The following is a 21,707-nucleotide window of genomic DNA, read 5'->3' as shown; positions in this document are numbered from 1 at the left end:
ATAAAGCTTATAAACTTTCTGATTTTGAGTAATCGCATGCTTGTACCGAAGGTCTCATGATTTATTTATATTCAAGTTCTATTTTCACGCCTCCTGTGAGGAAACACTTTGCAGCAATGTCAGTTTTTTAAATGTGTTTAGATTTAAGTGTTGAATCTGAAAGGCAAATTGTGTGACAGCAGGCAGGTCACTGACCCAAAATGAAGGCTAATTGTCCAAATCTGTTTAACATTCAGTGAAGAGGCTGATTGTCCTTCAGCTCTCGGACCGTCTGAAGCAGACCTTTAAACGTGACGCTGAGTTCCCGCCCTACTGTACTTTGTTTGAGTTTGGATAGAGCACGAGCACGAGTTTTCAGGATTCAACAGTGTTGCATTCACGTGTTGTTGTTTTCTAAAACAAACAGAAATTACATACATTCTTTGTAAATTTTTGCGACTAAATTCATATCTAGGCGACACAGAAAATGTGTAATGTATTACATTCAATTTTTTGATTGTAGTTCATTTATTTTTCTTATATTTTTGTGTTATTTTGTCGGAAAATTTCCGTAAACTTTTAGAAGTTTGAGTGGCTTTAATTGTAAGACGTGTGCAGATATTGCAGAGATAAATTCTTGATTTCTTGTCACTGAGCATTAACAGAGTTTAGCTCATTGATCTTTTTAGTAACCAACAACTCTTAAATCCTAATGGAGAAAAGAAACTGCTTCAAGTTTTAGACATCAACATAATCCAGATAGCTCAGCCACCGAGACTGAAGATCAATAGTATCGACACAAGAAAATCCTGCTGCATTGATATCACAGTCACTCAGCAGGCAGACATGGATGATTTTGAATTTTATTTCACTTCATTATTTGAAATGAATACAGTTTTTGAAAATGTATTCATGTCTTGTCACGCATGAATTAAATGATTACAAAAGCTCATTAGAAAGTCCATTAGTGGGATCGAAGCGGGATCGGCCATAGCCATGCAAACTAATGGAGACCGACATATCGTGACACAGCGACAAACACACACAGTGTATATCCTCTCCTCTTTAAAACACTCCGTATGATACACAGATTAAAGACTCTTGTTTTCCTTGATTTTGTCTCATTAATAATCTAATAATCTAATAGTCGGTGCTTCGTGCTTCCGTCTTGACAGTTCACCGTGCTCGGGCCTGTTTTCCTCACGGTTGCACAGTCAAGCTCGGAGTCAGCGAAGTGCCATTTTTCTGTCTGGTGTGCATACTGCAAGTTTGTTTTCCTCGCCTGCTTCTGTTTGGTGTTTCTGGTGACTCGTTGTCAGCTCGGCTGCAGCTGAGTAGGAGGAGAGCTGCAGTCGGCGTTGTCAGGAGGGATCAGGCTGCGCCGAGGAGCTCGGCTGTCACACCAGCGCTGCTCAGATCAGATCAAGATGCACGGCATAAAGTCAAGGTGGCTGCTGGATTATTTTCATGTCTGCTGAGTGATGCTCATGTAAGCAGATCGTTTTCTAAACCCTGCTCTGAAGCTTCGTCAGCCTTTTTGTGTGATAGCGGCTGGTAGAATCCTTTTAAGATGGAAAGGATGTGATAGTGGAGTTTTTTCTTCAGTGTGGATCAGACTCACTCTGCTTCCCCCAACGTTGATTCAAGGACTTGTACTATATACTCACTCTGCACCTACATCAGTCTTTCACACATGGCTGTGAGTATAGATCAGTGTTTCTCATACATAGACTTACTTTGGGGGGCCCACAGGTTTATTGACAGAAGCACAAGTACAATGTATATTTGGCGATCTATTTCAGCATCTATTATTATTTTTATTACGTTTTTTTAACCTGTCTGAAAGAACGACACTATCAATGCGATCCATTAACGAATATATAACCTACCGTAGCTAACGTGTCAGTGCGGCAGAGGTTTAAGCTCCGCCCTAAGTGAGACACAGAGATCAGAGGACAGAAACACAGAAGAGACTCACACAGACCTGAAAAGAAAAGGCACGCATGTAAATACCATAAATACAATAATTTCAGGTAGACCGCAATAGTGGGGCGGCGCTATGAAGAGTGTCTGTCCCTGAGTGAGTGGGACATCAAAGTTACACTGCAGGTTGGCTGAATGCCACGACTTTTCAAAATAAAAGCCCTCCAGTTTCACAAAGGGTCCAGCTGTACACTAGGTTCGGACTTAGAAATGCGTTTACTTGTATCCTTGATTGTGGATTATAATACTGAGTCATCTTATTTGTAGAATGGCCTATGTTTTGTCACTATTTAGTTGGCCGAGCACCCTATCACGCAATATAAGTAAAACAAAAAAAATAATTAGTGGATCCTCTCCGAAATTGAATGGGTTCTTCCTTGGCCCATGCTACAGCTTTCCACCAAGTTTAATACAAATCAGCCCAATAGTTCTACCGTAATCCTGCTGAAAAACAAACAAGCAAACAAACCACCTGCTGAAAACACAAGCTCCTTGACGAAGGTGACATAAAACCACAAACAGTTTCTTCAGCGAATCATCACAGACTGATAATGTACTAATAATAACATAACATAATAATAGATTTTTATAAATTTAGGGTAGTCGTGCCATTTGGCAGCGCACTCGGGATAATTAAACTCTTAATTAATTTTACAGAAATGTTGAAAGTGCATCTAAGCTGTCTAACTGTTAAACTGTAGCAGAGAAACACACACACACACACACACACACACACACACACACACACACACACACACACACACACACACACACACACACGATATCTCCTGTCAAGTGTGTGAAGTAAAACTACTCTGACTTTACATTTTGACCAGCGGCATGAATTTCTGTTGTCATCCCAATGCAGCTTCTTCACCGGCTGCCCTTTACCAAAGAAAACAGGTAACCAAGCAACAAAGAGGGCACTCGCATCTAATTACCACACACACAGAAACAAAGTGCTACATTTATGTGAAGCAAAAAAGAAAAATAACAGAAAAGTGCAACTCCACTGGCAATATGTATTAAATTTGATAGTTCAAATACCACAATTATTGGAGAGACTGAGTTTCAAAGAAGAAGTCTAGCAGCTCCAGTCTCAATGAAGATACTCCTGAAGTATAATGACACAAAGCTGTCGTGTGTGTTAGTGTGTCCTCGTGCACAATCTGTGGACGTTCGCAGGTACTGTTGTTGAGGGCAGATTTTGAGGCGTTAGAATTAAAATCTGTGAGTGAATTATTTGTGGATGGAAAGTGACTCATTCCGGTGTGGGAGCTTGAATGTGGGCGAACGCATGTAAATGCCTGTTAATGTTCCTTTTTTCTCCATTAACACTACATTTTTACACGCGTACTGAGACAGCAGGGTGGGCGGGGCAACCTGAGTGACTCAGACAAAGACAAAGTGAGAGCTTGAATTTAATAACCGTAAATCGAAATTCTGCAGGAGGAAGTGAGGATGAAACTTTTTATGACTTTTATGCAACGCAGCAGCAGCCAACAAAAGCCACTGAGAAGTTTGTGTTTCCAAACCAACAGCAGAAATCCAATCTGCTCCTTGTTTCCTGTCAGTGTTCACAAGAGGGTCCATTCACCAAAATAATACTAAAACCTATTTTCTCTGGAAAATGCTGGAGTTTTGAGATTGTCTCTGGAGATTCTCTATCCTCTTTCTAAGAATAAATGGGAGACCTTACTTTGAACAGTTATTAATGGAACCAGCCTCCATCAGAAACATCCCTGTGAAGGTGTGAAGTGTGTATTTTCCAGTGGACACACTACTGTGTTTGAAGCTAGAGAAAAAACAACTGTCCAGTTTCCAATCAAAAGGAAGAAAAACGATAATTCCTTTGTACGGAGACATTTTTATCTACAGACTATTTGCATATAAATGGTATGAAATCAAAGCTAAAGCCGTCTCCTTTGTCTCAGTGCGATGTTTTGATAATAAATTCTAATTACTAAAGAAGCAAAAACTTCAGCTTCACTCTACTGCTAACATACTGTGGAGGATAACTGTTCAAATAAAGCTATAGGCTCTTTCCATTTGGTAAAAAGTAAAGAGAAATCCCAAATTTATTGATAGAACAAATACATTTTTCACAGAGCTGGTTTTTGTACCTGTCGTTTCTGGAATATTAATGACTGTATTTAAATGTGAGGAGGATCCTGCTGCATGTTTAAATACAGTCTATGAAATTTAGTAACTGCTTCATAGAAATGATTTTTGGACGTTAAGTGTTTCACACGAAAACTTTACGGATGATTCATAGCAACAGAGAGTTTCAGGAGGGGCAAATAATGGCACAAAGACTTTGAGATGTTTTGATTAAAATCGACCATCACAACTTTAAGTCAGACTGCCCATATAATGTAATATAATACAACACTAAAAGACCATATAGCTTCGAAAAGGGCAACAGAATTTAATTAACTTCTAACAGACTCAAAAAATAGATAATTAGATTTGTTCCATTGCACCATGGAGACGTTGATAAAGGAATGATACGTTCACCCTTTGGGATGCGTGGCTTTAGCTGCAGGGATGTCAGCACTAGGCTAACCTGCTCACAGCTGAAATGCTCACATGCCAACGTATAGGATTAAATTTATGTAGAAATCAAATGATAATCAAACAGCTCAGGAGCCAACAGCAGAAGAGCTGCAGGTCAGTGTGTGAATCTAAATGAATGCGAAACAGAAAAACAGCATTATTCTTACAGTTGTACTTCTCTGGAAAAATAAAAAATTGGTGATCAAATTACTGTAAAGGGTCCAAGAGTCATTCATAGCTAATTTAAGTCTTGCATTAGCAATATGGAGAAAGGAAGCGTTTTCCCGTTAGTTTGACCCCGATTCTTGGCTATTGAAATGACACAGAGTGATGGATGGATGTGAGTCAGTCGTACCAAGGTGAGATTTGGACAGTCTGTGGATGCCGATCCGCCCCTTCTCCTCCTCCATCATCTCTGTTTGTTCAATCTGTCTCCGTCTGTTTCTGGCCACCAGTTTCTTCTTCTGCTTTCTTTCTCTTTATTCTCACTCTCCTCGGCTTTTTATATTTCTGCCTCTACTTTTCCTGAACTCCAGTGAGTCCATCCCTTTTAGCGACACACGCACTCAATATTGCACTTTTCCTAAGAGCCTCAGCAGCCGTTCATCCCAGAGGCCGGAGACTCGTCTCCGACGCACAGCAATCTCCCAGAGTCCCAAAATAAAAACAGATCCATCAGGTGAGAGATCAGCAGGAAATACGTGGGATTCAGCAGCAACTGGGTGTTTCATTTCCTATTCTTTGGATTCTGCAGCGTCACAGTGCTCCAACTATTCTGTCTGATATTTTGTTAGGACTCCTTAACAGCCTATAAAATAGAAATAAAATCAATATTTTTTATTTTCTGATTACGTTTCGGATGTGTTTTTCGGTTGTCTGATGGAACCGATATGCAGCACTGCCAGTGCTCATTTTCATGCTTTAAATCTTTTTTTTTTTCCTTGATGTTTATTTGTGAAACTGCAGTGGTTTGTGTATCAGGCTCTGAGCAGTCCTGAAACATCAGAGAACTAACTAACGTGCACCTTGTGTGTACACAAGACTTTATTTAGAGGTACATTTTTCTTGTTATAGCATAAAAAAAAAAAAAAAAAAAAAATTGTTCCTCTAAAGGAAGTTTTTGTCTGTCAAAAACAAAAGACAGAAATACTTCTAATCAGGACAGTTTGTACCGTTGTGAACAGCTGATGAATGTGAAGACACCCAGAATAAGATCAAATGGTGATAGCCAAAGCTGGAGGAATTTTTTTCCCCCGTCCGTCTGTCCCGTTCTTTTAAACGCGATATCTCAATAATGTCTGGAGGGAATTTCTTTAAACTTGGCAAAACCATTCGCCAGATACCAAGAGGGAACTGATTCGATTCGAAAGTCAGAATTGTGACCTCAATTCCACACGTGCACAAGATGTCTTAAGAACGCCTGGATGACATTTTTTTCAAATGTAACACGATTGTTCACTTTGTCTCCAGGTTGTATTGATTAAATGTTGTCAGTCAAAAGTCACTATGAGTTCACATCCGTTTCCCACTATGAGAGCAATTAAACAAAACAAAAAATTTAAACTTGAGTGAGAGACAACGCAATAGACTGGATTAGGGAGATGTTGTTCATCCATTGATGTCCAAAACTTTGTTTTGACAGCTGTATGGGAGAAAAGTATAAGTGTATATAACCTTTACGCTTCTAAATAGAAACCCTCCTTGCTGAACAATATTGTGTAACGCTGGCTCCAAGTACAGCAGGACTGCTGCAGTGGCCTCCACCTCCCCTTGCTGTCCCTGTAGTTCTGTCCCCGTTCCAGATAGTGACCCAATATACTGCACACTAATTGTCCTTTATAGTGTCTTGCAGTTCGTAATTGAAGAGTCAATATAGTATATTTTATAATACCAGGAAATATCGCCCTAACTGTGGCCCTGGATGCCAATTCCACTTAATAAATAAAAAGCAAACAAAAGCAGAGTGACTTACACTTGGTCAAAACAGGTTGCCTGGCAACCCAAACTGGTGTTTGACTGCGGCTGTCACCAGCTTGAATTTTCCCAGGAGCCTTCAGGAGATGAATGGGCTCCATTAAAACCAGTCTGTTATCAGTCACTCTGTCAGCATGTAAATAAGACTGTATTTTAAGGATTTGGACTTTTGAATTGTGCTTTCACTGCACTTGCTGTCGCTATGAGCTTCAGCTGATTGCTACAAAATGAAAATTAAACGCATCATACTTTGCATCTTAAGACAGTCTGTCAGAATTTTTTTTTTGGAGTTGTACGAATAATGATGAACTGCTGACTAAAATGGCATCAAAAAGGGAATTAGTGCCATTCTCTCACACTTAGACACACACACACACACACACACACACACACACACACACACACACACACACACACACACACTGCTCCAGCTATGCTTTCATATCACACCCTGGCAACGCCCACCGACTGCAGCATATCTCCACCGGTATCACCAAGGTTACCAGCGGTAGCCACAGATACCGTCGGAGCCGCCTGTGAAAATGTAATTATCATAATGTTTTCCGACTCCTCTTTCTCCACTCATGAAAGCTGCTCTCACCGAAAGGTGCAAATTGAAAAAGTGTTAAAGCGTCACAGCGGCACGCATCCTTTTCAATTTCATAAAGGAGCAGTTCGGATGTTGGAATGGCCGACGAGTTCTACCTAAAGAGATGTCAACCATCCCGTTCAGAGTTGGTCGTTATTCAATAGTTCAACTTTTTCCTTTGAAGCGTGTCCCTGTCTGAGAGTGCCGGGGGAGGAGGTGAGGATGTGGGTCACGCGTGCTCCACCGGCTCAGTACCGGCTCCGTCAGACCTTGCCCCAGGTGCAACCCATTTCCGGATTTCCCTCTGTCGCTTTCCAGGGCGAAGCTATCATCACAATGAAACCAATAAATGACTCGTAATTGGAGGGGAAATGGACACACTGCCACAGAAAACTGATGCAAAGTAATTGGAGGAGGCGCAGCTCCTACTGACTGCTTCCTTGACTTTGTGATTGTGCGTGCAATGTGTGTGGTAAGCTGCCAGAATCACGCCTCGTGCCTTTTTGGGGGGGGAAATTGTTACGGAGACAATTAGCCTCAAATGACTCGCACCGCTTCTTATTTCCACATTAACACTGACACTGCCTGATGCCTCACGCTGGTTTGTCACTAATTTGAGTTTGAATCACACGAGGAATTAGTCAGTGAGTCTGGAAGAAAAAAGGAAAAAAGGGGGGCGAGAGCTGCTGCCTGTTTCATTCCCCTCTGGCTGAATCCAGAGCAGTGATTCAATCCTGTTTCCTTTTTTCTGGCTTCCACAAGGCTTTTGAAAGCAGGAATCTGTCCTTACATTAGAAGCTGAGAAATCAATTGTATGACACTTCCTATTGTGTTTACTGTACTTATAATAATCACATTTTGGGCTTCTTCCATTATTCATTCAGTTGATCAGGTGCAATATTGACAATCATGTAATCAGTTCATTATGAGTGCTGCTGTCTAAACAGGCTTTTGATTTGAGATGAACTTGAGTGCAGTTTGTTTCTGCTTCCTCATAAATGTCGTAGTGAAAGAAGAAAATCAACGTAAAAGTTTACTCACTAGTTGTTTTAGAGCTTTTTGTTGTATTTCGCTGTCTTTATGAAATGAACATAATTATCATTTCTGCCAAGCAGAAACTAGGTTTTGAAACAAAATTATTTAATCTGAAGAGGATTTTATTGCAATGATAGATTGTTTGAGTTTTATGACTTAAATACAAAAGTGCAGGCGGTTTTCTGGTAATTATTAAAAAAAAACAAAAAAAACGCCTATGTTTCTAAAGATTAGCTTTACAAATATGGAAGCATCCTATTATATAAAACTTGTGACTCTCTTTGACTTTTCTTCCCAACCTCTGCTTCACTCATCTGGGCCACAGGAAAATTTATGCACCAATAAAAATACAGCAAAGTTAATGTTTCGGTGAAAAGGACGATGAAAAAAGTGATGTTAACTTCACACATTCACACTTACAGACCGTCCCGGACCTCGGTGTGTCTTTATAACGAGGCGGGTTTCCACCGTGGGCCTTTTCTATTCTGAAGCCTCTCTGGTGTACATTTAATGTCAAGATGGTTATTGTCCTTCTCTGCCTACACCACCGGTCACACATCATTAACCGTCCCGTTCAGGAAGATGAGGACATCACATTACGCTCAGACAGGCGTCTCATGAGTCCTCATGAGTTTCAGTGGTCTGAAACGGGTCCAGACCCTCCCGGTCCATTAGGACACGGCACAGAAAACAACAAACCCTCATTCTGATAGCAGGCTGCAGAATTAGATTTTCTTTACTCACTTAACTACAAGCAATTTGTGAAAATCACATTTGTGATTCCAGAAGCGGCTTTGAACGGTATTGATTTACCACAACTGTAGTAACTTATTTTTAGATGTTAAATATTACTGAACTGCAAAGAAATAACTGTTTGTGAACAAGGTTCGGCTGTGACCAACACATTATTGCAGGGTTCATGTATTTAATTACAATTACATTTCCTGGATGTAGAAAGAAGATTTCTGAGTATACTTGCAAGTTTCAAATCATGTCATTGTGAATCTTTGCATGTAGGTTTTACATTTACAAGACGTGTAACTTTCACGCCTCGACAGCCCAAAGCGTGACTTTCTAAAGGCGTGTCAATTTGACGTTTTGTCGTGGTACTGGGTTGGAGTCAGGGCGAAGCATGTGGGATTCAAGGATGAGCACAACGAGCGGTGCTGCACTTTGACCTGTGCCCCTTTTTCGAACTAAAGTTTACTGATTTATAAACTGATTTCGGTGGAAATCGGCCATCTCTCCAAACAGCTTTGATGCCTGTCCGGTTTTCAAAACATGAATCTCAAAAAGTCAAGGGCAGCTCACGGAGCAGCACATCCATCCTGAGAGAGCTCCTGTCAGCCATCTGTCAGATGATTCAAAGTCACTCCGACCGCCTGACGTCTAACTCTGATGGACGAGCGCTGACGGCACGTGGAGAGTTTCTCCCTGCGTGAAACCAGAATATAGTGAGAGAGGTGATATTTGAATGGCCGGCAGTGAAAAGCAGCTAGTTGAGGATTCAGGTTTGATACCAGAATATCCTGCGGAGCGGCATTAGTAAACAGAACAGGCTTGTAGGTCATGTTGAACACGTCCAGGAAACATTGCGAGTCCAGCTGTGTCTGTTGTTGTTGTTGTTGTTGGTGTTGTTGTTGTTGTAGTTGTAGCTGTCTCCGAAACATGCATGTGTTTCATGCCAAAATTTATATTTACGACTTCCTGTCACAGGAAAAGGTTCCAGAATTTAAATGCATACCGTGTCAACTCCTGTGCTCGTTTCAGTCGCAGCCTAGGTATTGAATGTTCAGTAGAAATGTCTGCATGGCGTAAAAAAAAAAAAAAAAAAAAAAAAAGTTCAAAAACTAGTTGTTACTGCAGAAAACATTGTGGAGCGACGAGACTTCAGTCGATGTGTGCGTGAGCGAGCCGGAGAGAGCGTCGGTGTCAATCATGAAAGGGTGAGACAAAAAGACAAAAGCAGAGACTGAATGGCTTTTGATTGACGTACAAAGTCATCTGTATGTTTGCATTTTTTGTGAGAGTTTTGTGTGTGTGTGTGTGTGTGTGTGTACCTAAATGATTGCAGTTGTGCACCACTGATGATTATGATTACTTCTCTTGTGTATTCTGCTCTTCATCTGATGCAGGTGGTGTTTTCTCCGTTTTTGAAAAAGCTTTCTGTTGAATCTGTCTTTGTGTTCATTTTCCATCTCGATGTTGTGGTGAGCGCGACTCGTAAAAAGTGCAACGTTTGGTCCAACTACAGCTTTGTGTTCGGACAAACGACGTCCGCTCTTTTTTCTACAGGTGGAAAATGATGCATCTGTTTCGGTGAAGTCTGTGTTTCTGGGGAGAGTTAAAGCTTTTAAAACGGGGAAGTCGAGAGAGTTACACTAACTTGACATTTACGATTGTAGTGACGGGTTGTATTTTAAATTCCAGTTTATGACAATTTGGGACAAAATGTATGTAATCTTGGTCATCATTTATGTAAGTTTTAGAGGAAGCCGGTCTGTGATGGTTCAGTTTTAATTTTACTCTTCTCCTTTGCTTCTGCATAAGTTTGGCAAATCTGTTTTGTTTTGTTTTTTCCAGTTTGTCTCATTGTGTGACTGTTTCTTAACTTCATTTTGGTCGTATGAAACCATAATTATTTTTCCTTGTTTTCATTAGTCAAATACAAAAAGAAACCTGTAATGAAGGCAGTTCTTTTCTGTCACAGTTGACCGTCTGTCAGTTTGGATGTCCGTCACAATACGAGCTACGAAAACAGCAACGAGTCGAAGTCGTCCGAACCGTCACAAACACTTAAACGCTCTCTGGAGCTCTTTGACAGCCACAACTTTCAGAGCAGATCGTGTTTCATACCTTCTATTTTATGCCCCTCTCAGAGGCGAGGTAACGATAACAGAACGTAATTGGAACAAAACTCCAGTTGGACGTGCCGTGCTTTAAAAAGCCCCGGTCGGGGAAAAGCAAATAATCTTCGAGGGTGAATCGCAGAGCAGCCGTTGAGAGGTGGGAACCTTCGGCGTGACTAAAGCGGCGTGTCAGAACGTGATTGACCAGCTCAGGGGTGTGTAATTGCATGTTTGGAAGACGTTTCATTTATTGATCCTGCGACCTGGAGAATTTTTTGGGGTTCGGAGGTTTATTTGAAAAAGATTACATACAGGTGTCCAGTTCACGCTGGAGAATGAACGTTTATTTTCCCGTCACGATCAGAGAAAAAAATGTGATGATTTTTCCAGATCCGAGAGGGGTTTCAGATGGATGAAAAAACTTCAAGTTGAACACGCAGTCCACTAAACTTTTTTTTAATAAAAGAAAACTGATTATAACAAGGATGTTCTGTTTATCTGTTTAAGATGGAGAACCTTCTGCAAAATAAGAACCTGCCATCGAGGCCGCTCACGCTAATTTTTCCAGCTGACTAAACCGCCGGATTTCATAACTTAGTTTTTACTTCAGAGCTTTTGAAAATAATTCTTTTGTTTTTTTCCAGCCTGAGCTCAGTGGGGGAACCTGCTGTGACCCAGTCCCTTGTTCCAACACATTTTGCCCTGTTTGTGTTGTCGATAAGCAACGTTTAATACCACTTCGAACAGAACCCTTGGCCTCTGGTGCCGGTCCGCATAATAGCACGCTTGTCTTTGCCTGCTGAGAGAGAACACCAGTGTCCAGACAGCTTTTGTTTGCAATTAGGGATTCCCACTGAGGCCTTCAGAAACAGCCGACATGTTTTTGTTTTTTTAAATAAGAAACAATGTCAAGTTGGAGGCGGGTCCCTGCTATTTTAGAGACACACATGGGATCCGATGTAAGTATGCAAATTTGGATATGCTTGGGCGAGCAGGGACAGAGGAAACTGATTGGGATGTTGGAGGAAGGACGGGATGGGATGTGAGTGAGACGGTCTTGTGGAGTTGAATTTACTCCATTACAGAAATGTGGTACAGTAAGTTTTAGAAAAAAACAACAACCGTGATTGCATGTTTGTGGGATGAGCAGACTCACGTTCTGGTTCAGATGGTCGTCCACCTCTGAGCCGGCTCTGTCGGAGGGCTTCTTCCTGTTAAGAAGGGAATCTATGAATTATGTTTCTCTCTTTCAAGTTTTTCAGATCTCAATCTTACGATGTAAAGTGCCCTGAGATGACCTGTGTTGTGATGGTGAATTTTGTAAATCAAAAGTTGATAAACTTTGACAGCATCATCAAAAAGGAAAATGGAGGTGCTTCCCTCATCGCTGGCTTTGTGCATATAGACTCAAATAGATCTGGTTTTAGTGTCTTGTTTTCCCCGGATGAAAAAGTACTTAACAAATAAAAGACAGGTTACAGATTTAAAAACTGCAGATATCATCATCTGACATAGCCGGCTGTTTAGCTGGAGCCTTAATCGACCACAGAAATAGAGATGATCGACATAGCTGTGAATGTTGTCGTGAGTCAACTCAAACAAATAACAACTTTTAATATGACAAATGAATGTAATAAATGTGAAAAGTATTACGTTAAATGCTCCTGCAACTTGTGCGTCAAATGAAAATGAGGTCAGCGAGATGAAAACGTTTCTTGTTTTTCTTGTCAGTAAAAAAATCGAATGTGAAAAAGTGAAACTACTCTATCCATCTATCCGATGACAATACAAAACTCCACGATGTCCCATCCCTTGTGGCTCTCTTTTAAATTTCCTTTCAGCGGATAAGAAGGCCGAGAGTCCTGCAGGACATCTCACCCAGAAATAGGAGGTTTTGTAATGCTGTTTTGTCCTCAGATGAACAACAACTTTCTAGGACTGTCGAGCTTAAACCTTTAAATCATGTATCAGCCCTGCATGCTGCACGTCAGAGTCCTCTGCTCACTCTGCATGACTCATGATTTTATCGCCAACGTCATTATTAGTTTTTTAATTTAACGTTATCTTACCGTACACAGCTCGACGAAAGCAGTTTTCTAAAGTTTGTAAATGTGGCATTAAGAATAAAACATGAAGATAACAGAAAAGAAGTAAAAGAGAATAAATGAAACTAGAATAGAAAGCTGTATTGTTTCACCGTAGCACTGGAGCATTTTTTTTTGTGCAGATTGTGAATGCATCAGCTGCAGTGAAGTGTTGAGGTGGGAACCAATGGGGACCAGAAAGGAACTAACAACACACTTCTCTTCTGACTTATTACGACTACTGTCCAATCAGCTGACCTAAGTTGAATCGGCGGCTCAATGCTGCAGCTTCCGTTCTTCCAGGACATCGGTGCGGACCACTGAGTCATCACGGCTGAATAAAACAACAAAAACAACCCTCTGCTCTTTAGATCCAATCACGGAGCCACTTTAGTAGCTCATTCAGTGCAGCCACCTGATGCCGTGCTGCACATTAGAGGCTGCAGCCGACTGTAAAGGCTGCGATGGAGAGCGTTGTCAGGAAGTGTAGTCGACTGATTTCTCATCTTTTTTCATTTTTTTTTTCATTTCCGGACACAATCGTAAAGATTATTTTTTAAAACATCTTCCCAAGTCGCCTTTGAAAGATTTAGCTCCATCTCCACCTGCGTCTGCTGCAAATGAGCCGAGTCAAACTGAATCAGAGAGCTGAATGTAGAAACAAAGCCAGAAAATAATCATATTAATCGTATACGTTTTGTCTTCATGAGGAGTAAAAGAAACCAGCTGTCCAGTGGTGGAGGTATCCACCCCCCCTCTCCGCCCCCCACCCTCAATCTCGTTCCTTATTCTTCTTTAAAAAAAAAATTGCCTTTTTTGCCGGCTTTAACATCTTCAAAAACTCATGCTACAGTATGACGTCTTTTGAATATTTCAACATACAGTATGAATTTTTTATCACTTTTGGGAGAATGACCTTTTTCTGAACTGACATGCATGCCTCAAATGGGGAATTGAACCCAGTTACTTCTCACTGTGAGGCAACTGCTATAACCACTGCACCACTGTCATACTAGAGCATGTCGTCCAAGAAGTGACCCAAAATTGACTTCCGGGTCACTTCTTGGACGACACGTCACGGGCACACCAATCGACGAGAACAAATTCTTATGATAAATTTTAATCCCAAACATGTTATGAGTGCACAGACTAAATTTCAAGTCGGTCCGACAAAATCCCTAGGAGGAGTTCGTTAAAGTACAACATGTGTGAATCGCCAAAAATGGCGACTAAATTCAAAATGGCGGACTTCCTGTTGAGTTGATGTAACGGTGCAATGTAACTTTTTTGTACGTCTCGGTGTGATACACACGTCCACCGAATTTTGCGCATGTAGTTAAATGTAGCCGCCGGGGCCTCTGTTTAGGGGGCGCTAGCGAGCTATTTAGCCACGCCCACTCACGACTCCACTAAAATATAAACTTTTTCGCCGGGAGAGACGCGTGTACCAACTTTCAGGAGTTTTTGAATATAATAAATCCTCCAAAAATGCAGTTATTTACCGAGAATCAATAATCGCTTGAATAAGAATAGGGCTTTCGCCGGCAGCGTCGAGTGTGAAGTTGACGGACTAATTAACAATCAGTTAAGTCTTTGTTTTGAAAGCTTCTGCGTTTGATTCATTCATCATTAAACTCAAAAGGGCTCTAATAAAAGAGGATATTTGTATGCTGCCTGTCAGACTTTGTTAAAAGGTAGTTGCTCCTACAATAACACGCATATCAATGTCTCATTCGGGGGAAAAGGTCGGACCGCGTAGCCGGCAAATTCGAGATGAAAGAAGATTAGCGGGGTGCTACTGAGGCCGTTTCTTGCTCTCTCTCTCTCTTTTTTTGTTGTTTGTTTGTTGGTGTAATGATGCTTCTGTTGAGAAGCTGCGAGTTCCCATTTGATCTGATTAGTGCGTTGGCACCGCTGATCAAAGAGCCTCATTTGCACACTATCACCTCGCCTTTGAACCTCAGATGCCGGAAAGTAAAATAATTTGGCAGACGGGGAGACGAGACGAGACGAGACGAGACGAGACGAGACTCCTGGAATTCTGACTCGGAGGCGTAAATGAGCTTATTGAAAAAAAAAAAAAGATAAAAAAGACACATACATTGTCGTAATTTACTGCAGACTTGCGGGACAAAGAAGACATTTCTCTAGCATGAAGATCCGTTCTCTCTCCTGCTGCGTAAACTCAGATGGCTGCTGCGCCACCCCCCTCCCCCACCCACTCCCCCACCCTCTCCCCCACCCCTCCTCCCCCGCCCCCTCCTCCCCGTCTCTCTCCTGACAAGCCTTCAAAGTGCAAGAGGCCGCAAACCTCCGGAGGATTACTATAATGCATTACCAATGTCAAACAAGTCTGAGATTACTTACAGAGAGCTCCTAAACCACACATCGTACTCCGAGGGCTTTGATTCACGCCGGGTTTCCTTTTAAAGACGTGCCGTTGAAGCCGTGCCGAGGTTACATGTATGGCAGCCTGCAAGTTTCATGCCGTGAAATATATCACGTCACCCCCGCAATAAGCACTTTAAATCTGGCCTTCTTAAAGTTTTACCTGCCGAGACCAGAAGAAAAATGACAATTTTGTTTTTGTTTTTGCATTTTTTTTTTCTTCACACGCCGACCAACGAGGTGTTCGTTCGATCGAAGGTCTCGAGCCGTTGAGGAATCCTCGGACGGTGATCCGCTCTGGACGACAGCTGTGTCATAATGCCAGAGACATTAGTCGTGGAAAACTTTTTAATATCTACTGTCAAAGGTGGGGGTTGAGGTTTATGCCACTCAGCACTTGCAGCAGTGATTTAAGCGTCAATTTAAAGACTTTATCGTTTTTGATTATGAAGAAATGAGCTATTAAACACAATTAAACCCACATTCAGAAAAGGTTTCCTGGATTTTGGAGAAATGAATTATTCATGGTTACTGTGGATTATTTAGTTTTATAGGTGGGTGGAGCTTTTGAAACACCAGCTTGTTTTTCTGATCTCGCAGGCTACCTTTAAGGTGGAGGAGATAGAAATAATTCCCATTGACACCTAAGTGGGAATGGAATAAATATCCCATATTTTGTACTATAGGTCACATATTATAGTGGTTAAAGGTAATTGTGTAAATTTTATACCAGATTTCAGACTTGTCATAAATTGATGAGCTTCTTAGAGGTTATTCAATGTCTATCTTCCCCACGATGGACATTTTTACTGCAAATGACTTCACCAGTACATGCAGGTAATTAAGCTGAGTCAAGCAATTAGTGAGATCACATTTTTGCTGAGTCAGCTTCCCCTTATGATACAGGACGATAAAATAAAAGTTTTAGAGCAGTACGTTCTTCTTCACTCCTGTCTGTTAAAAGATGCAGTTTCACTCTGCAGCTCTGAACTAATGTGTTGTTGTTGTTGTTCTGTCTTTTTTTGGCGTTTCCATAGCGACAGCATGCCAAAGCGGATGGCTCTGATCTGCTTCCTGTCTCTGATCATGCTGATGAGCGTCCTGGGAAACCTGCTGGTGATGGTGGCCGTCTGCAAGGACAGACAACTCAGGTGGGACGAAGCTTTTATTCACCTTTGCCGATGTAGATTTCATTTTAATATGCATCCGCTCAAATTGCTACTGAATGGTATCCGTCTCCGGTAAATGTTTCTTTGTCTGTATTTCTGTGTCTTTAAATGAGACAATTCAAAAGATAGAAAGGGAAAAAGGGAAAAGTTGCAGCGGTGTGAAGTGTCCCGTCTCAGCTGATGGTGTTGCAGGCGACCCATGTTGCCGGTGGGCGGTTTTTTAAATGTGTCTTCTTGTTCAACAGCCTATCAGCTCATAGCAAAGTCAGCTGTTCATGAGCCTGGCGAAATGCTGCTGGTAGTGAGAGCTTCTCTCTGCTTATTAGAGGAGACACCAGCTCGTCTAAACAACAGAGCCGCTTTCAGAAAAACACTTCTTTTTTTTCCATGTTCTTGCTGTTTCATGACGACTGAAAATGCGATCGCTGTCCTCATTCATGTTTTAAGATGCTACAAATTCTATCCGGCTGCAAAAAAGCCTGAAAAACTGGCAATTAAAACTGAAGAACAGAGAGATGTTACAAATCGTGTTGCTTCGGTGTAAACTGGCAGGTTTGAAGCATATAAACTGCTTCTAAATACGTTTTAATCAGGTTTTTTTTTTTTTTTTAAAGAGGCTTTAACCAACAGTGAACTCAAACCACAGCTGATCCACTTTAAGGAATACAACCCCGTTTTTCCCAAAAAGTTGGGACGCTGTTAAATGTGAATAAAAACAGAATGCAATGATTTGCAAATCACATAAACTCATATTTAATCGCAAATAGACCAAAGACAACATATCAAACGTTAAAACTGAGAATTTATTATCGATTTTGAATTTGATGCCCACAACACGTTTTCAATAATAATAATAAAATAATCTATATTTTCAACGGTGTGTGAATCGACCTCACTGAGACGATATGAGGTCAGATGAGAAACACAAACAGGGCGTGTAAAGCTGGCAGGTCGTCCCGAGGACGGCCGGTCACTCTCGCTCTCTCTTTGTCTTCATCTTCGTCTTCGTCTTCGTCTTCTCCTCTCTCCTGAACACCTGAGAGCTCAGGATGACCTCCGTCTCCGGGATGTTAATATAAGGTGTGTGCGATGGCGGGGAAGGATGAGTTGGAAGAGGTCAATGTAGGCCGACGGTGTGTGTGTGTGTGTGTGTGTGTGTGTGTGTGTGTGTGTGTGTGTGTGTGTGTGTGTGTGTGTGTGTGTGCGTGTGTGTGTGTGTGTGAAAGTTTGCGAGCAGCTCTCCTCTGTTGCATGCTGAGTGGACGTTACACAGTCTTCCTGTGCGAGCTGATAGCGGCGTGAAGGTGATTCAGAGGCTGCTAAACTACTCATCAATAACCAGCGCACACACAGCCACTGTTACAAACCTCCTCTTGTTCTTCTCAAACTGTCATGTCAAGTGTGTGAACAGGACCCCCCCCCCACACACACACACACACACACACCTGACCCCACCCCACCTCTTCCCTCCCTCCCACACACACACACACATGCATGCTGCTGGACAGTGAACAGCTCTACAAGCAGTCATACTGTTACATACTGCTGCCGGCTAGAAGAGCTTTTATTTAGATTTGTTCATTATCATAAAAACAAATGGACTTCTTGACTTAATTTTTTTTTCAATTTTATTTATCATACATTTTTCATTAATTTCTCGGTGATGTTACTTTTTGGCACTTGTGTGTTGTTTCTAAAAATCCCACTTTAAATTGGATTATTTATCGATGGAATAATGTTTCATAAATACAGTAATGACGTAAAAATCTGCCAATCGTGGCTTTAAAGTAAATGAATGTTGTTTGTTAGTGTTGTTGCAGAGATTTTCACCACCAACCTGCAAATGAAGAAATAAATGAAGATCTTCGTGCCTTTTAGTGCCACTGAAGTCGCTTTGTTGTTACTTTCCTGTCGTGTTTTGATTTTATTTCACCAGCTGCAGAAGACCAAACCAGCAAAATAAACTGTTTAAATACTTTGTATGGTTTGATTACACAAGACTGTAAAAAAAGAGGACAGCATTTCAGCACAGCAATACCAAAGTGCATCGTTGCCTTCGCTACAATTACATTAAAAAATTCATAAAGATAACATTAATCCCGAGTTTTGCTGTCTTGTCCCGTTTAAATATCCTCTTATCTCTTCTCCCTGCTTATATATTACACACTAAACACTTCGTAAATCTGTAAATTACACCGACCTCACTGCAACACAATCCCTTCTAATAAAGTTTATTTATTCATAGCACATTAAGCATAAACACAATATGTCATCGTAACCAAACACAACGCCTCCCCCTCGGGAGTTCGTAATGCTTTCTAAACTGTGCTGAATTACAGCCAGCATCACTTTGTGTGTGTATAATGTTTAAACATGTCCTCATTCATCTCCAGTATGTGTGTGTGTGTGTGTGTGTGTGTGTGTGTGTGTGCGTGTACAGTATCTGTCTGCGATTACATCTATCCACGTGCACTGAGAGTGTTTCTCGTGAGCGTGTGACAGCATTTACGTGCTCTCCGCGAGGTCGTCCAGCTGGTCGCTTCCAGCAGCACCAACAGCCCGTTAGAAGAGACTGTTTGGGTTAGAAAACAGACAGATGGAAAACTCTCACCGAGGCTATTTATAGACGGCCGACCGTCCACGGAGCAGCGGGCGAGTCGAAAGAGATGACCGACCGACTTTTTTTTAATTTATTTTGTACCGGTTAGCTGTTGCGCGAGTTACAAATACAGCAAATTCTGGTCGTTAGAATAAAGACCATCGAATACGCTCTTTTCTTAGATTTGAATTTGTAACGCAACTCTTACCTTGAGTTGTTTTAATGTTCGCTCCATCAGTCGAGTGTTATTTGAGGCTTATGGAGTTAAAGTTTCATCACACTATGAAAGTTTCAGATAGAAATGACTATAAAATAACAAAATAATCATCAGATTGTATATTTAAGTAACATATGCAAAGTGATTACTTGCAGCTTCTGCATGGAAAAATGCAGTTTATCAATGATCAAGTGTGACTGTGGTCGTTCCAACCTCGTACACTCATGGTTTTTAATCATTTAACCCATTTTATGTATCATGTTTTTCGCTGAAATGTTCCAAAATGGCATGTTTTAATCAAAGAAAATATCATTTTCTGCGCATCAGTTAGATTCGGTTGCTTTATTCTCAAAGGTTTACGAGAGCATGCTGGGAAAATGCTAATACGGCAACAAAGCTGCACAGTAAACACACTATAGAAGTGTTCAATCATTCTCCTCCACACTCAGTGAATGAACACTTAAATATTCGTACTACCGAAGAATATCTCTGGACACAAGCTGTCAGTTCAACTTCGAAAAATAAATTCCCCAAATTTTACGACAATTTACCTCCCAGATAAGAGCACCATTAAATCACATGATTCTGTATCACAGTACAAAGCTGGCAGGTTGACTGACAGATGAGTCAACTGGTCAGCTGACTGAGTTCCCGGCTGTCCATCAGCATGACACGTTTGACAATTCTCCAAACCTGCATTTCCTCCCAGGCTGCTGATCACAGACAAGCCGTGCTGTCAATAATCAATCACTTTGATTGATCTATCTGAAAGGTTACAAATACAACCCCCCCCCCCCCCTTTTTGTTACAGGAAGCTGACAGCATGGCATCCTGTCACTTTAGCATCAACACTTCTGCTCTTTGTCAAACACAAAGCTGCCCAGGAAACATCTCTCTCTCCGTGTGTGTTTGATTTAGAGAGTGTGTATTTCTGTGTGTAATATAAAGTGTGTATCAGATCTCACCTTGTTGAGTTGTCGGTAACCTCACGCTGTTAAAAACAGCAACAGCTTAAAATGTCGGCACGTAGGCTTAAATTGCTTGATATTTTTAGTTTTGTATTGCTGCTCCGGAACAAGAGAAGAAAAAACAAACAAAGGGAGAAACTGGCAGCTAAAAATGAAGGTGTGACATCTGGAAACCAGAACACAATATTAAATCACTGGAAAAAATATTTCAACTGCTTTTTTGTTAAGTTTTCAAATGGGAAAAGATTGTTTTTCAAAGGTTATCAGATCTGGCTGAAAATATGTTTATCCCATTTATTTATTTTTTTAATCTACAATTCAGATACAGGGATTTTTCTCAAAAATCCAAGTGTTCATTTAACTTCCAGAAGGACACATCAGTCTTAGTGGAAAACAATTTTTTAAAGTAATGACCGTTTGACAGCTTCGTCGTTAGACTCTGACGATGTCCCGGCTGGGTACAGGACAGAGGACAGGACACCCTATAGATGCTGGAGGTGGTGAAGTGGAGTATACGTATTTTAAAATTTGTGCTTATGTGGCGCAAAATCACAAAATAACACGTCAGCGCACTTTAAGACGGGAACCCAACGAATCCCACGAGAGAGAGCCAGAAGGAAAAACTCGGTTTTAACAGGAAGGAAACTTCCAACAGGTGTACGAAGAAGAGTCGCAGCACCACGTCTCTCTGAATCGTCTATTTGCTCTGCAAAGAACGTGCTAGCTTGAAGTGAAACGTGCCTTGGGGTCCATTTTATCATAAAGTTTGTCTTTTTTTTCTATATATCTGTACACTACTTTGTTGGAACGGGCTCGACTGTCGCCAGTGACAGCTGTCCTGCTTAGATAAAGAAAGTAACCTCTTTTCACAGGAAGGGATAAAGACTCTACCGGCTGTTAGTCACAGCAGTCAAGGTGGATTCAGTCCGCGAGTCTCTTTCATATCCTTCTGTTTTACCTATTTTCAGAATAATCCACTTTAATCTTCTTCCCTCTTTGTGCTTTTTTTACCTCCTTTGAAAGTGTTTTGACTTTTGTCACCTTTTTTTTTCACTTTCTTTCCACTCCAGTGACCGAGAAGATGGATGTTTCCTCTCCCTCCTCTGATTCACTGTTCTTATCGTCCCGTTCATCTGGAATCTATTGTTTTTTCAGTAATGGAACCAGTATTTCATTTTTCTTTTGGACACTTTCTCTTTCTTCCTCTTTGCCGCTCTTGAATACAAACATAGAACTCGACTTTGAACTTCCCCTTTTCCAAGTCTTTACCTTTAATTGATAATAAAGCTAATCCTCCGAAGACTTTACTTTTCGGAG

General features: G+C 41.1%; 1 protein-coding gene across 1 annotated transcript in view; it reads left to right on the top strand.

Annotated features, from left to right (window-relative positions):
- htr4 (5-hydroxytryptamine receptor 4) overlaps nt 1–21,707 on the top strand; it is a 113,591-nt gene that overhangs the window by 42,368 nt on the left and 49,516 nt on the right. The window contains exon 3 of the mRNA XM_069169475.1: nt 16,475–16,588. Within this exon, the coding sequence (XP_069025576.1) occupies nt 16,475–16,588 (114 nt within the window). The remainder of the gene's footprint in view (nt 1–16,474; nt 16,589–21,707) is intronic.

The sequence above is a fragment of the Embiotoca jacksoni genome, unplaced genomic scaffold, assembly GCF_022577435.1.
Source record: "Embiotoca jacksoni isolate LCO1_2020_lvr unplaced genomic scaffold, fEmbJac1.0.p SCAF_45, whole genome shotgun sequence".
NCBI classification, from domain to species: Eukaryota; Metazoa; Chordata; class Actinopteri; family Embiotocidae; genus Embiotoca; species Embiotoca jacksoni.
This window is presented reverse-complemented; position numbering and strand designations above follow the sequence as displayed.